This window comes from Fistularia commersonii, chromosome 26 (assembly GCF_037954325.1).
Source record: "Fistularia commersonii isolate RoL2024-O1a breed Wild chromosome 26, RoL_Fcom_v1.0, whole genome shotgun sequence".
In the NCBI taxonomy this organism is placed as follows: domain Eukaryota; kingdom Metazoa; phylum Chordata; class Actinopteri; order Syngnathiformes; family Fistulariidae; genus Fistularia; species Fistularia commersonii.
The window spans coordinates 270,001-284,238 of record NC_141309.1 but is presented as its reverse complement, the minus strand read 5'-3'; the positions used below and the strand labels follow the sequence as shown (position 1 = coordinate 284,238).

Sequence of the window (14,238 nt, the reverse complement as noted above, 5' to 3'; positions counted from 1 at the left end):
TTTGTCTCGACCCGCTGAGAGGCCAGGAGGCGAGCGAGGCGAGGCGTCGGCCGTCCACACCCCGGCGCTCTCGCAGCCCGATGATCACGTGACCTTCTGCGTGAGGCGTTCCACAAGAGAGGACTCCTGAAGACGACCCGCAGAGGAGGACATTCGCCTCCGTGGTCTGAAAACCCCGAGTTAGCAGGGAACCTTACAAATCCCACATGACCACTGTTTTCTTCCAACTTGAAAAATAGGTCAGCAGGTCCCTGAAATCCAGATGAAAGGTTGAAGAAAAGCGAGTTAAGGAGGAAGTGAAAGCGCTTCTAAAGCCTCCATAGAAAATCCCACAGCAGAAGCTCTAATGATGCGGGGCCGCAGACCCCCCGGGCCCCCGGGCCCCCGGGCCCCGGCCCGACCGGCCTTCTCCACATTCCACCTCTAATTGTGTCTCTTCTGGAGGAGAGTTTACCTCCGTAATGATGTTTACGGTCCCGGCGGAGCGATGTTATCCGGTCGGCCGCGGAGGCGGCAGGGTTAAAATTAGCAGCATCTTACTGGAAGGGCCAGGCGGGCGGCTCAGAGTTTACCTCACGTCTTCCAACCAAACCTCCCTCCTCCTCCCTGGAGCCTCCTGGACCGAGATCATCTCCTCCGGTACCAGGCGGGAGTTTCTCCAAAACCGGCCTAAAAGTGTTGCCGGGAGAAACCGATAAGTTCCTGGGCCCGGCGGCCGACGGCGCGCTCGCCGATGAAAACCTCTGAGCGAGGAGGAGGTGGAGACGTCCACCTGTCCATCCCATCCCCTCCTCCTGCCCTGGGCCTCGGGGCCCGCCGGGCCCCTCAGGCTCCGCTGGGGCCGCTGCCCTTCCACACACTGCACCTGAGGAATGTGGCATGCAGCGCTCTCACACACACACACACACACACACACACACTCGTGCAGCTGTAGTGACGAGTAGAGGTCGGAAGGCCTCTCGCTCACTGGCCTGTTGCTTTTTGCTGCTAAGCTGCTCTTCAGGGGTTCTGGGCTGGAGCAGGCTGGAGGAGCAGCTGATAGACGAGGTTCCTCCAGTCAGACACGACTGCTGCAGCTGCTTCTAAATGCAGCTTCAGGACAGAAACCTTTGTTTTCATAAGTTTGCCCCCCTCCAGAACACCTTCCATCATGGCGCCGTCGCTACAGTCGTGCACTGGAAGGTCTCAGCACCTTTGGCCTTCAGAGTGGATGCGGCTCTTGGACCTGAGGCGTGCGGGTCGGACCCCGGTGACCTCTGACCCCAGACACCCAGCAGGTGCAGCAAAGATGACGCCTGAACGGCCTGAGGCGGCTCTGCTCCTCCATCCTTCCCAACGCTGGCAACTGTTTCCATCCTGGTTGTCTTTCCACAAACATGGTTGACTGGGTCTCACACACACACACACACACACACACACACACACAGGATTGTAGAAGTTGATGAGACCCCAGGGTCTCCGCCAGCCAGGGTCTGGTGGAGCTGCCGAGCTTCATGTCTTCTTGGCGGCGCGACGATGCCCCTAATGGCCCCGGTGACCTTTGACCCCGGCCCTCTCCCAGTCAGGGCGTGGCTCTCAGGCGGAGCAGATTCTGGGTGGTAGTCTTTGGTCTCCATGGAGACGCAGAGGAGCTCAAACCACGGGCCGTCTCTTCTTCCACGTCCACGCCAGTGATGAGACGCAGCCGTTTGACCTTTGACCTCCTGCGTGTATAGATGCGCCCCGTCCGTTAAATATTTGCTCGGGACATCCTGGAGGAGGAAATGATTCGTCTCCAGAGGTCCATCCCGTTAGCCCTTCTCCTCATCTGCATTCCTCAGATGGGAATCTTTCCCCTCCCTGTATCTGCGAGGACTTTGCTTCCGCCGCCGTTTAATGTGAACACGCCCAATTAAAGAAGGTGTAATTATTTGAAAACACTAATGAGCTCGTGTTCCTGCAGACCTCGCGTCCCAGGAGAACTTCTCTCAGACTCGGGGTTTGTCCGTGAAGCTCAGCCTGCAGGGGAGCGGGAGGACGGCCCGGCCCTCAGGTGGATCCCAGGTGGAAGCCGGGACCTCCAGTGGGTTCCTCTGAGAGCCTGGATCCGACCACAACTCCTGACATCCCGTGACGTCCTCCTGCTGGATACAGTATCTAAGAAGCGAGATGTGTGCGCGCCTTCTCTCAGATCACATTCCATCCCAACAAGAAGAGTCATCCGTCCCGCCTGGGAGAAGATCTGAGGTTCCATCAGGGAGCTGGAGGTTTGCTGAGGGTCGTCAAGCTTCAACATGTGTGTGTGTTCTAACATCTCCCACCTGCTCCTCAGGAGGAGGTCATCCCACAACGTCAGAAACTTCTACTGGCTCGCCCATAAAATTCCTGCTGCTGCCGGTGTGTGTGTGTGTGTGTGTGTGTGTGTGTGTGTGTGTGTGTGTGTTGCACCTGTGTGAACCTGCTGGGTTGTGATGATAAGCTGAAATCAAGCACGCCGTGTGTCTGGAGCTCCCCCTCCTTGCTCCTATCTGGAGATAAAGCTTTCCATGTCAGCTGTGTTTATGGCAACACATCCATACTGACAGACATCCCACCGGTGTGTGTGTGTGTGTGTGTGTGTGTGTGTGTGTGTGTGTGTGTGTGTGTGTGTGTGTGTGTGTGAATATTTGGCAGCCTGTTCCTGAGTATCAGTAGAATAAATATTGCAGCCCTGCATGCTGCTGATATCACACCAGGTATGAATCTGGACCGATGATGTGGAAACCACTTTGATTCTCCAGCCCAGAAGGTCCAGGAGGGCCGGAGACCTTCTCCCCCGTCTTCTGACATGGAGGCAGATTTATGTCGGTCTTCACCCCGTCCTCCGTGGATCCAACACATCGACTGGGTGTGAACAACCGGAGACCGGCCCGCTGGCGGCCGCGAGGCAGCACGAAGGTCCCACCAACGTTGTCCCTCTTCTAAGTCAAGCCTGGTGAAGCTGCGGTGAAGCTCCGGACGTTCTGCTTCATCACGTCCGTTCTCAGGTGAAGAGTTCAGCTGGCGGGCAGATCGGCAGCTTCTTCTTCTCCACAGGAGGTCTATGTGTGGGACCTTCAGGAGGGATTTGTCTGATTCTGTATCTGCAGATGGTGGAGTGGGTGTCCAACATCTGGAGGGTTGATGGTTCAGTTCCAGCTTCTCCTGCCTGCAGGCCAAAGTGCCCCTGGGGAAGACACCGAACCCCCAGGTGGGCTGCTGAGCTCCACTGTCCACACGAGTGTGTGTGTGTGTGTGTGTGTGTGTGTGTGTGTGTGTGTGTGTGTGTGATCCAGCGTGAAGGTGCAGAGCTGCTGCACCAGGAGCTTCCCAGACCTTCTGGGGTTCGTGTTTGGCCCGAGGACACTTGGACACCCGGCGGGGGGAACTGCACCTCCAACCTTCTGGCTGGAGACATGTCCATCCCTCAAAGCTCTTTGAGACCATGAGGAGATGAAAGAGCTTCAGAAATGGAGACGTTCGTCCAGAAATTGACATTGTCCATGAATTATATCTACCGCTGGTCCAAAAAGTAATGTGATTACTTCAGGAGAGCTTTCCCTCAAGTATCCCGTGAGCCTCCTTTGACTGCAGCGTTAGAAGAAAAGATGGTCCGTCCAGGAGGCTGATGGATGCGGTCGGCGTTCCTCTCATCGGTCTGCTTCTGGAGCTGGACCTGGATCTGGATCTCCACCAAACCATGACCTGACAGCAGGTTCTCGGCCCACCCTTTCCGTCTCCGCATTCAAGCCAGTTCCGGCCGATGGTTTCCCTGACGAGAAGGCCTCCCGGAGAACCCTGGACCGGGTCCGGAACGTTTGGAGACCGGGTCCGGAGAGCGGACGAGTCTGCTGGAGGTTCTTACCCTCACATGTTGTGAAAAGTGTGAACGGGCTGGAATGTTCTTCACACCTTCACGGGCTTCCTGTGTGAGGAGACCCAGTGAAAGTCAATGACGTGTCCATGTTCTTTGAAGAACCATTGTGTGCCTGGTTGGAGCTGCAGCAGCAGCTGGACTCAACCAGCAGACTCCATTATTTGTCCTGACCACACACACACACACACACAAACACACACACACACACACACACACACACACACACACACACACACACACCCAGCCAGCCCCCCCCCCGTCCCTTCCTGTTTCCTGTTCTTCTGTCCGCTCCTCCACAGGAAGCCTGCTGGTGTTACTGGGCTGCCACCGATCTGGTGAGTCACGGGGAGAAGGGGGGTCTCCATCTCCAGCGCCCCCCCACACATTGTTCCTCAAACCGGCGGCTCACGAGGTCTTTGAGTCTTCAAACAAAGCCGTGTTTCTCCTCCACGTCCAGCCACCTGCTGACTCTCAGCCCTGAGTCACCTGCTGCGTGACTCATCCAGAGGACCACTGACCACCACCGGCGCAGGAGAAGCCGTGAAGGTTTTCCCCGAAATCCACGAGTCCAAAGTGGAGAAAGCTTTGGCAGGAAGACGAGGGAGAGAAAAGGAGGAAATGATGTCACGAGTGCGGAGGAGGGGCTTCTCCTGGCGCCCGGTCGACGCCGCGGCGGCGTGTCGACCCCAACATCTGCCCGTGCAACTTCACCTCCGCCTGGCATGACCTTTACCGCCGGCAGGAGCTCGGTCAATGTGTGTGTGTGTGTGTGTGTGTGTGTGACCGCCTGTCTCCAGGTGACGTCACCATCACAAAGCCGTGGCTCAGATTTCTTGCGTTCACAGACTGAAGACCCGCCTCCATTCTTGGGTTCAGAAGGACCTGATGAGTCTCCACGACGACCTCTGAGTCCCTGTGTGTGTGTGTGTGTGTGTGTGTGAGTGTGTGTGTGTGTTATGTGTGTGCTCCAACCCTGCAGGAATGCCTGCCGGCCGGGCCCTTTATTAGGCCCATCCATACCAGCACATTATGGCCTGTGGTAACCAGGCAACTGCAGGTTCTGGGTGGTTGCCATGGAGATCACCCATTGAGTGACGTCGCCGGCCCTGTTTGCCCCCCCTCTCTTTGGAATGAGGGCCTTTTTAAAGGTGCACCCCCAACACTTTACACACACACATGCACACACACACACACACACACACACACACACTCTGCCCCGTCAGCCTCTGCAGAGCCCAGAGGAGTGGAACTAACAATGTGACAAAAACATGTCTGTGCTCCGAGTCCTGTGGACGCTCGTGTGTGTATGTGTGAGTGTGTGTGTGTGTGTGTGTGTGTGTGTCTGTGTGCGTGGATGTGTGTGTGTAAAGTGTTGGGGGTGCATCTGTTTGTGTGTCTTTGTGCAGAGACCTTCTCAGAGCTGCTGTGTGTCCCACCAGCTTCCCAGGCAGTCTGACTAACAATGTGACAAAAACACATCTGAGGGCTAAGTGCTGTGGACGGTGTGTGTGTGTGTGTGTGTGTGTGTGTGTGTGTGTGTGTCTTTGTGCAGATGCCTTCTCAGAGCTGCTGTGTGTCCCACCTTCCTGCAATCTGACACAAACTTCAGCTGTTCTTGTTCTGGCCCCCCAGCCGGACGTCGGGTCAGATCAGGTCCTCGCAGCGGCGCTCCGAGGGGCCAAGACTGGCCGGAGGTGAAGCCCGTGGACCCCGAGGCCTCCACGCCGTTTGCTAAACAAACGTTTAGTGGTCCTCAACAACGGGCGCCTCCACCCGAAGCCCGTCCGGGCCTCGGGTGGAGGCCCGGGCGGTCCGTCGCCATGACGACCCGGCAGGTCCTTCTCAAGAGGAGGCCAGGACGTGAGAGGGAACCCAGATGGCGGTAACCGTCTCACCGCTCAGGCTGGGAGTGGAGGAACCAGCAGGTACGGGAGAACCTCAGGTCCCCCTCGGCCCTCAGCCAGGGAGCATGTGACCCACTAAGATTCTTAAGCCAGCGGCAAAACAAGTGTGGCTGAGCTTTGGAATCCAGCAGAAGGTCACCAGCAGCAGCAGCAGCAGCAGCAGCAGCGGTGGAGGTGCTGCTGCTGCTGCTGCTGCTGCTGCTGCAGGTTCAAGTCCTCCAGCTGCCACTGCAGGGCCTCAGCCCGGGGGGGGGGGCAGATCCTTTGTGAGGAACCCTCCGTCTCAGCAATGACCACAGAGGGGGAGAAGATTCCAGCTTCTCCTCGCCTCCAATTTGGGGCCTTTGACTGACTGAGGGTGGGGGAAGGGTGGAGGTGGGGGGGTCGGCAGTGGAGCATTGTGAGCTGGACTGCAGAGCCCCACTCCAGCTGAATGGGCATTGTCATCTGGATTTCTATGGCTCTCCAAAACACTTGCCCTCGCCGTGGGGGTTTGTGGGAACCGCTCGGCCGAGGAGAACCCTCTGGAGGAGAACCCTCTAGGGGAGAACCCTCTGGAGGAGAACCCTCGGGAGGTGAACCCTCTGGAGGAGAACCCTCTGGGGGAGAACCCTCTGGAGGAGAACCCTCAGGGGAACTGGAGGGGTTCTCCTCGGCCTCGGGTTGTCCCGCCTGAAGAAGACACGGAGCTGGCGGCGGTCAAGAGTATGGAGTTTAATGCAGAGTGCAGCAGGTTTACATGGAGACAGCGGTTACATGAGGCAGCGCAGCAGAACAACAATTCCCGGAAGGCCAGGAGGAGACGTCCGACTTCCTGCGGTGACGAGCGCGCAGATACCGGGCAGGTGACATGTGGATCCCGGTCCCCGCAGGACCACGTGGACGTGTTCTGCGGGGAGCTTCTGTTTGTGTCCAGTGAAAGTCATTTGTTGGTTCTGAAGAACCTGCAGGCCCGGGCCCGGCTCCAGGTCCAGGTCCAGGTCCAGGTCCAGCGCCGCGGACGCTGTCGGTCGGTGTGGCGGCAGCGTCGGGGCAAAGGTGGGGCAAAGCTGCGGCGCGGGTTCCTCCTGGGAGCGCAGGAGAGCGGGTGGTGTGAGGAGGTTCGGTTCGGGGGTCGGGGTACCTGCAGGGGGGTCCGCTGGGGGGGCGAGGAGGAGGAGGAGGAGGAGGAGGAGGAGGAGGGCAGGGGGGGCAGGGCAGGGCAGGACAGGGGGTCCTCGAATCCAAAACCGACGTTCCAGCCAGGAGACAGCGCGTCGGCTTCCCCCGGGCTACACGTAGTTCCTCTTGTCGTAGTCCCCGTTGTGCGCGGCGCGTTTGGTCTGCGCGTACTTGACGGAGTAGCCGGAGGCGCCGGCGGGCGGGCACGAGCAGCACAGGAGCGCGCCGCCGATGAGCAGCAGCGCCGTGGCCGCCCAGCCGATGTAGAGCGCCGCGCCGATCTCCCGCTTCTTGGACGACGGCACCTGCGGGTTGTAGAAGTCCGAGATGATGCTGTTGGCCATCCAGCACAGCGGCACCAGCACGAAGAGCCCGCTCACGATGTAGATGACGCCGCCGGCGTTCACCACCCGCGCCTTGACGTACTCCGCGCGGATGCAGTTGGTGCACTGCGCGCCGGCGATCACCACCATCAGCCCCAGCACGCCCAGCACCGACGAGATGACCGAGAAGGCCCGGGCCGCCTGCAGGTCGTGGCTCAGCGCCAGCACCGAGTCGTGCACCTTGCACTGCATCTGGCCCGTGCTCTGCACCACGCACGACATCCACAGCCCGTCCCAGATGGTCTGCGCCACCACGATGTTGGCCTCGATGAACGCCGTCACCTTCCACATGGGCAGCCCGCACGCCACCATCACCAGCAGGGAGCCCACCACGCACAGCGCCAGGCCCAGGATCTCCAGCCCGGCAGACACCATCGCTCCGCCTCGGCTGGGGGTGGAAGTCCTCGACCGCGGGAGGAGCGCCGGAGGAGCGCCGGAGGAGCGCCGGAGGAGAGCCGCTGGAGCGCCGCTAGAGCGCCGATGGAGCGCCGATGGAGCCGGACAACCGGAAAAGTTGCGGAGAAGCTCCGGGAGCTCTCTGGAGGAGCGCTGGAAGAGCGGAGGTCGTTCCGCGGGCCGTCAGCCGCGGCTCCCTGGACGGATCCGTTCGGCGGCGGGGACTCGACTGGACCCGCGGCGGCGCGGAGGCTGTCTGCGGGCCGGGAGGGGGGCGCCGGGGCCGAGACCGAACTTTCCGCCAATCACAGGCCGCCGCATCCTAAGCCGACCAATCAGGAGGCGGGGAAGTTGCGCGGCTTTGCGCGTCTCCACGGTGGGCTCCCATCCGTCGGGGCTGCGCGAGTGCATCAGGGGAGGTTCTTCGGGCGGCACCGGGCGACACACACACACACACACACACACACACACACACACACACACACACACCGACACAACGGGCACCCCCCCCCCCCCCCCCCCCCCCCGGTTGTGTCTTTGCCGCCTGCGTTATTTGACGTGTTTGAAAGAGCCGCGCGCGTGTTCGCGGTCCAAAGCCCCCTCCCACGAGCCGCCCGCGGCGATGGCGGTTCCCCGGCCCCTCCGGGTTCCTCGGGTCCCCTCTGGGCTCCTCCGGTTCCTCCGGGCTCCTCCGCCGCCCGGGGGTCCGACCGAGGCCGGCGGGCTCTGTTTCCGGAGCCGCCGCCGTGTGTCCGCCTCCCGCGCACATTCCTAAAAGCACTTCGACTCTTTCGAAAGTGCTCGAAGTTTGTGTTCGTGGGAGAGCGTCGCTGCGAGAAACCGCGGCGCTGGATCCGCCATGTTGGATCCGGGAGGCGGCGCGTTTACGCTGTCGGCCGTGGGTCCCGAGCCGTAATGGCGGCCCAGTGGCGCCCGTCCGCGGCCGTTCCGCGGGAGCAGGGCGGACCCGCGGGAAGCGTTTCCGGGTTTCCCTTCCTGGGCCGGGCGGCGGAGAGAAGTCCGAAGATCCCGCTCCTCAACTCGACCTCCAGGTCCCGCTCAGGTAAGGCCCGGCCCGCCGCGGCGTCCGCGCTTTGCTCTCACACCTTCCTGCCGGGTCGGAGGCGGGGACCCCCGACCCGACCCGACCCGACCCGACCTTGCCCGGAGCGGAGCGGCCCGGAGCGGCCCCGTCCTTCCGCGGCGCCTCCCGGGCCGGACAACTGTTGAACGGCCCAAGTTTGACGTGTAACTTTGGCTGGACTCTCCGGGCCGGCCGCGGTGCGCGGCTGTCCTGGAGGACTTCACGGTGAAATAGGTCCCCCGGGCCGGTTGCGGGGGTGTGAAGGTGCGGGGGACCCCCGGACCCCCCGGCTGGAGGCCGGAGGCCCCCTGTCCCTCTGCCGGGTTCCGGGTCCGATCCGGCGCCTCAAGGCTCTGAACCCTCAGTGTTTGAAGAATCCTGAGGTTTTTCATTCACTCACTTAAACAATAAACCAATCTTCTAAAGCTCACTGGGACTCAATACCTGAAAGTAATCCAAGAAATAACATTCGAAATTAGTTAGCATATATGATAACCTGCAGAAGTCTGACTGTCCTGCAGATGTTTTTTTTTCACAAGAGTCTGAAACAGGAGCAAAATATTAGGAAAGCAACTGAAATAAGCTGCTGATATGAAATCAGCTTCAGTTAGCATGAAATCCCCTTCACTTCCAATCAAATCCCTTTGAATTGTAATTAAATCCCCTTGAATTGTGATTGAATCCCTTTGAATTGCAATGAAATCCCCTTGAACTGTAATGGGCCGGTGAGATGGCGGCGGGCGACTGCCAACATGTACCGTATTTTTCAGATCATACGTCGCTCCGGAGAACAAGTCTCACCAGACAAAAATGCATAATAAAGAACGAAAAAAACATATATAAGTCACACTGGGGTATAAGTTGCATTTCATGGGGAAATTTATTTGATAAAATCCAACACCAAGAATAGACATTTCACCTTGAAAGGCAATTCAAAATAAAAATAGAATAGAGAACAACAGGCTGAATAAGTATAGCCCAGTATAGCCTATATGACACATGAACAACGAACTGAGAACGTGCCTGCTTGGCTTTGTTAGCGTAACATATTACGGTAAGAGTCATTCAAATAACGATCGCATATAGCACATGCTACAGCCAAACAATCTGTGTCACTCTTCATCACTAAATCCAACGAAATCTTCTTCTTCTTCGGTGTCACGCCTGAACAACCCCGCCAACTCCGAAGGTAGACAATGCCCCGCTTCCTCATCTATTGGTACGTCACTTACGTCAGAGTCATCGTCACTTGCAGTTCCAATTATTCCAGCCTTTTTGGATCCTGACAGGACGGCGTCCTTTGCTCTGATAGAGAGGCGATTGGTTTGCATGAAGCGGTAACACCAGGAAGGTCCTCCCGCAAACTCATTTCTATTCATCTCCTTGGCAACTACTTTGTGTGAAGATGCAACTGTACCGTTGACAAGCCTCTCCCGGCAGCACGTTGTTCACATTGTAACCCTAACCACCCAAGGGTGAACTAGTTTCTCTAGCCGTGGCCAGCTAGCTTTTAGCCCGTGATTAGCTTTTTTAGTTTTCTTCACTTCAGTAAGAGTAACCTCCGCCTTTCGCCAGTCCCTTACAAGTTTCTCACTGACTTCAAACTTTCTTCTGCTGCTCGATCGCCATTTTCGGCTTCATATTTCACTACTTCCAGCTTGTAACTTGCGGAATATGATTTTCTTTTCGGTGCCATTTTTGTTCACTCCTTCTCAGTTGTTTTTATAAGTTAGCGCGAATGTTGAAATGATCCATTTTCACAGGTACAGAAGTAGCAGGTAGCATCTTTTTTCACAACTCACTTCTGCCATGACCCGCCCCTGCTGAATTTAAATTGGTTGGCGTGTGTGTGTGTGTGTGTGTGTGTGTGTGTGTGTGAGACGATCGCTGATATAATCAAGACACACACGCAGACACAGACACACACACACACACATCAGGGCAACAGAGCACCCCCGGCCAAACTATGAAAAAACCGCAGCTTACAATCTGAACAATACGGTATCTCCGTGGCCGCCGTGGACGGCCGGGATGTCCAGAATCCCGCCGACCCACCGGGCCGAAGCTCAGATCAGGATCTCCCGCGGATGTCGTGCGCGTCGGATCCGGGCGCAAGGGTCGTTGACCTCGGCCCGTGAACCACAATGGCGGCCTGTAAATCTCCCTTTCTCAGACGGCTCCTAGGCGGGGGGAACAATGGCGTATTCTCCGTCCGTGTCAGTCCCAGAGGTGGCAGAGGGCCACCATTGAAGAGTTATCATCCATCTTTGCTTGTGTTTATGGCGGCCCAGATCTCGCATATTTGGCTTCCTGTCCGGCTGAGCGCAGAGCGCCGAGCGCCTCGCCGTAATCTCGGGCTGGCAGACGCCTCCTGCTTCACAAACAGCCCGCCGCCGGATCAGCGAGCCGTCAGAAGGACAACATCTGCTCGTAATGAGACGCATTCCGAGGCCGCGATCCGGCGCGTTCACCCCCCCGCTGCCTGGCCCAAAGGCTCCGGGCAGAGCCGGCCCTCAGCCTCCCTGCCACCGGCCCCCGCTCCTCTTCCAGGAAATCATTGTGAATGTTCTCGCCGGACGTCTCAACTAATGCGGCGGACTTATGTATTATTATGATGAACTGATGTAACCCTCACGTAGCTCATGTTTTGGAAGATCTGCCATGTCGCTCCCCTGCGCTCCTCCTCCGGCGCCCCTCCATCACGCTGCGCCCCGAGCTGAAACGCCTCTCACCTCCTCGGAGGTTGACGGCGGAGACGGCGGCGTGCTTCGCCGTCACGTGGCGGGGCGGCTCCATCCTGTGCGTCTCCTCGCCGTCGGAGGCTCCTCTGGTTCCGCCCATTGTGCCCAAGTTCCTCTCAGGATCATTTTCGAGATGGTCCGAGGCCACGGCTTCAAACGAACGGCCGTACACCTCCCGGCCTGCGCCGTGTATGTGTGTGTGTGTGTGTGTGTGTTACTGTCCCCCCGGGTGTCCGTGGGGTTCCTGCTGCTGTGATGTTCTGCCAGGAAAGCAGCGTTTATGTTCTTACACCACCGTTTCCACAAAGTCTCCATGGTGTGAAGAGATTGTTCCAAAGCTGCAAGCAGCAGCAAAAAGGCCTTAATCCACCAGAGCGTGCACGGCGACCCCTGACCCGCCTGTCAGGGAGGTGAACAGCCGTGCCAGAGTTGCCGTGGCTGCTGCTGCTGCCGCCGGGCCTCCATGACCAGGAAATACACTGCAGAACAATCACATGCACTAAACACTCCCTTTACAAGGGTGGCTTTTGCTTTTTGGCCCAAACTATTTAATCTTCCATTTGTGTGTGTGTGTGTGTGTGTGTGTGTGTGTGTGTGTGTGTGTGTGTGTGTGTGTGGGTGTGGGTGTGTGTGTGTGTTTCAGAGCTCAGCAGCCCAACCGATTAAATGGCGTTTATTAACAGCACTATTGAAATGTGCCTCCAGCCTCTGCGTCCCGTCGAGCCGTCCTTCTGATCCCACCACCAAGGTTTAATGAAGCTGCTGCCGGACTCACACGAGCTCACACACAAAGACAAATAACTGTGTGTGTGTGTGTGTGTGTGCGTGTGTGTGTGGTGGGGGGTTCACTTGCATGGGCCTGTGATTAGTATTTGTGATCATTAGCAATAAATGGCAGCTGATTACCGCCATCTATTATTTCCCTGTCCATGTCCACACACATAGCTGAATGCGTGTGTGTGTGTGTGTGTGTGTGTGTGTGTGTGTGTGTGTGTGTGTGTGTGTGTGTGCACGTACTTGTGCGTGCAGACTCATTCATCAGTGGGTCATTTCTGCGAGACAGGTTTCGGTGTGTGTGTAGCCGTGTGGGTCGGGCGGTGTGTGTGTGTGTGTAGCCGGCCTCCCGGTGCAGCCTCTGTGTTTGGGAAAGGTTTAAGGAACCCGACAAATAAACAGCCATTGTTGAGCGGCGGCCCGTTGACAGAGCGCCGGGACCCAGAGGCCCCGCCTCCAGCGGCCATGTTACTGTTACCACCGAGAACAGGGGCCCGGGTGCGGCGGAGCGGCCGGTCCGAACCCCGAGCAGAGGAGGAGACCTGACCCCGTGAACTTGAAGATGTGCAGATGGGATCACGTGGAGGTCAGAGGGCGGCGGGCCCTCAGGAACGCCAGCGTCCATGACTGCTTCATCTGGCTCTCCACCGTCGTGGGTTCAAATCCCACATCTCATGTGTGTGTTCTCTCCTGTGTGGAAGGTGCAGCAGCTCCAGGCAACAGCAGCCATGTCTCAGTCTGCAGAGAAAGGGAAGGTGAGTGTCATCCTTCCATCCTTCCATCTTTCCATCTTTCCATTCACCACTGGGTTTCTTTCCCTTCCAAAGGTACGATAGTTCTCTCTCACACACACACACACACACACACACACACACACACACACACACACACACAGGTGACGCTGAGGTCCAGGCCCAGTCTGTAATCTTGTACTCACAGGCGTCCAAACAGGATGTCCTGTATAAATGTACGCCGAGAGGTTCATGGCTTGCCTTTATTGCCTGCTGGAATTATTTCAGTGACACCAATCATCATCAATCTCATTCTTATAGGCCTGGGTGAACAAGCGTGCGTGCGTACTCACACACACACACACACACACACACACACACACACACTTGTTGGAAAGTGATAGTGAGATATGGGAGTTGGCTGGTGAACAGTGCTCCACTGCAGCAGGGAGTAGTGAAGTCTTGTAAGCTGATGTCAGCGGGCAGAGAGACGTCTTCTCGCCGTGCCCTTCCTCTGAGAGGAGATGTTTCCGAGCGGCCGTCAGGAACCTCCTCCCGGCTTCGGGCTGCCCTGAACGTCCCGTCTCTCTCCACAGTTCCCGGATGCGGCGGGGTACGTGGGCTTCGCCAACCTGCCGAACCAAGTGCACCGAAAATCGGTGAAAAAGGGGTTCGAGTTCACCCTGATGGTTGTAGGTGGGTGATGGACCTTCAGGTGGACCCTCTCTGCTTCCTCTGGTGTCCTCAGGCCGCAGAGCTTCATTTGCTGCCTCTGTGTTCCAGGCGAGTCTGGTCTGGGCAAATCCACGCTCATAAATAGCCTGTTTCTCACCGACCTGTACCCTGAACGCTACATCCCCGGTGCTGCAGGTACACACACACACACACACACACACACACACACACACACACACACACACACACACAAACTGTAATATTAGAGAAAGAAATGTCTGCGGTGGCGGCGGCGTCTCCAGCAGGGCATTATTTGGACAGGAATGCAGGGAATGTCTTAGTCTGGAGCAGGACCGAGCCCCTCTTATGACTGGACTTAAGCCGGGTCTCCTGGCGGCTCGGCGGGCCGACACGCTTGTTTTCCTCCTGAGATGATGACATGACAAGGGCAGTGGTTTGAGGAGCTGTTTTGCTCCTCAAACCTGCCGCCGGCGTTGCACGACCCGCCCTTCCTT

The 14,238-nt window shown here is 57.8% G+C and overlaps 2 protein-coding genes across 3 annotated transcripts in view; one reads left to right on the top strand and one right to left on the bottom strand.

Moving 5' to 3' along the window:
* Positions 1-6,473: 6,473 nt before the first annotated feature.
* Positions 6,474-8,165, bottom strand: cldn5a (claudin 5a). Its single transcript, XM_086173915.1, has one exon. It carries the CDS (start codon positions 7,695-7,697, stop codon positions 7,050-7,052), a length of 648 nt encoding a protein of 215 aa, XP_086030041.1. The 5' UTR covers positions 7,698-8,165; the 3' UTR covers positions 6,474-7,049.
* Positions 8,166-8,690: 525 nt separating this feature from the next.
* LOC147218152 (septin-2) overlaps positions 8,691-14,238 on the top strand; it is a 17,207-nt gene continuing 11,659 nt past the window's right edge. Inside the window, exons 1-4 of one of the 2 annotated variants that reach the window (XM_086173738.1) lie at positions 8,691-8,781; positions 13,025-13,072; positions 13,645-13,744; positions 13,832-13,918. In XM_086173738.1, the coding sequence (XP_086029864.1) occupies positions 13,046-13,072; positions 13,645-13,744; positions 13,832-13,918 (214 nt within the window). In that variant the 5' untranslated portion in view covers positions 8,691-8,781; positions 13,025-13,045. Of the gene's footprint in view, positions 8,782-13,018; positions 13,073-13,644; positions 13,745-13,831; positions 13,919-14,238 lie in introns of both variants that reach the window. The other variant, XM_086173739.1, reaches the window with a different exon arrangement.

What these genes read in the sequence shown, in the direction of transcription:
- cldn5a (XM_086173915.1), bottom strand. Translation starts at nt 7,697, where the DNA reads ATGGTGTCTGCCGGGCTGGAGATCCTGGGCCTGGCGCTGTGCGTGGTG.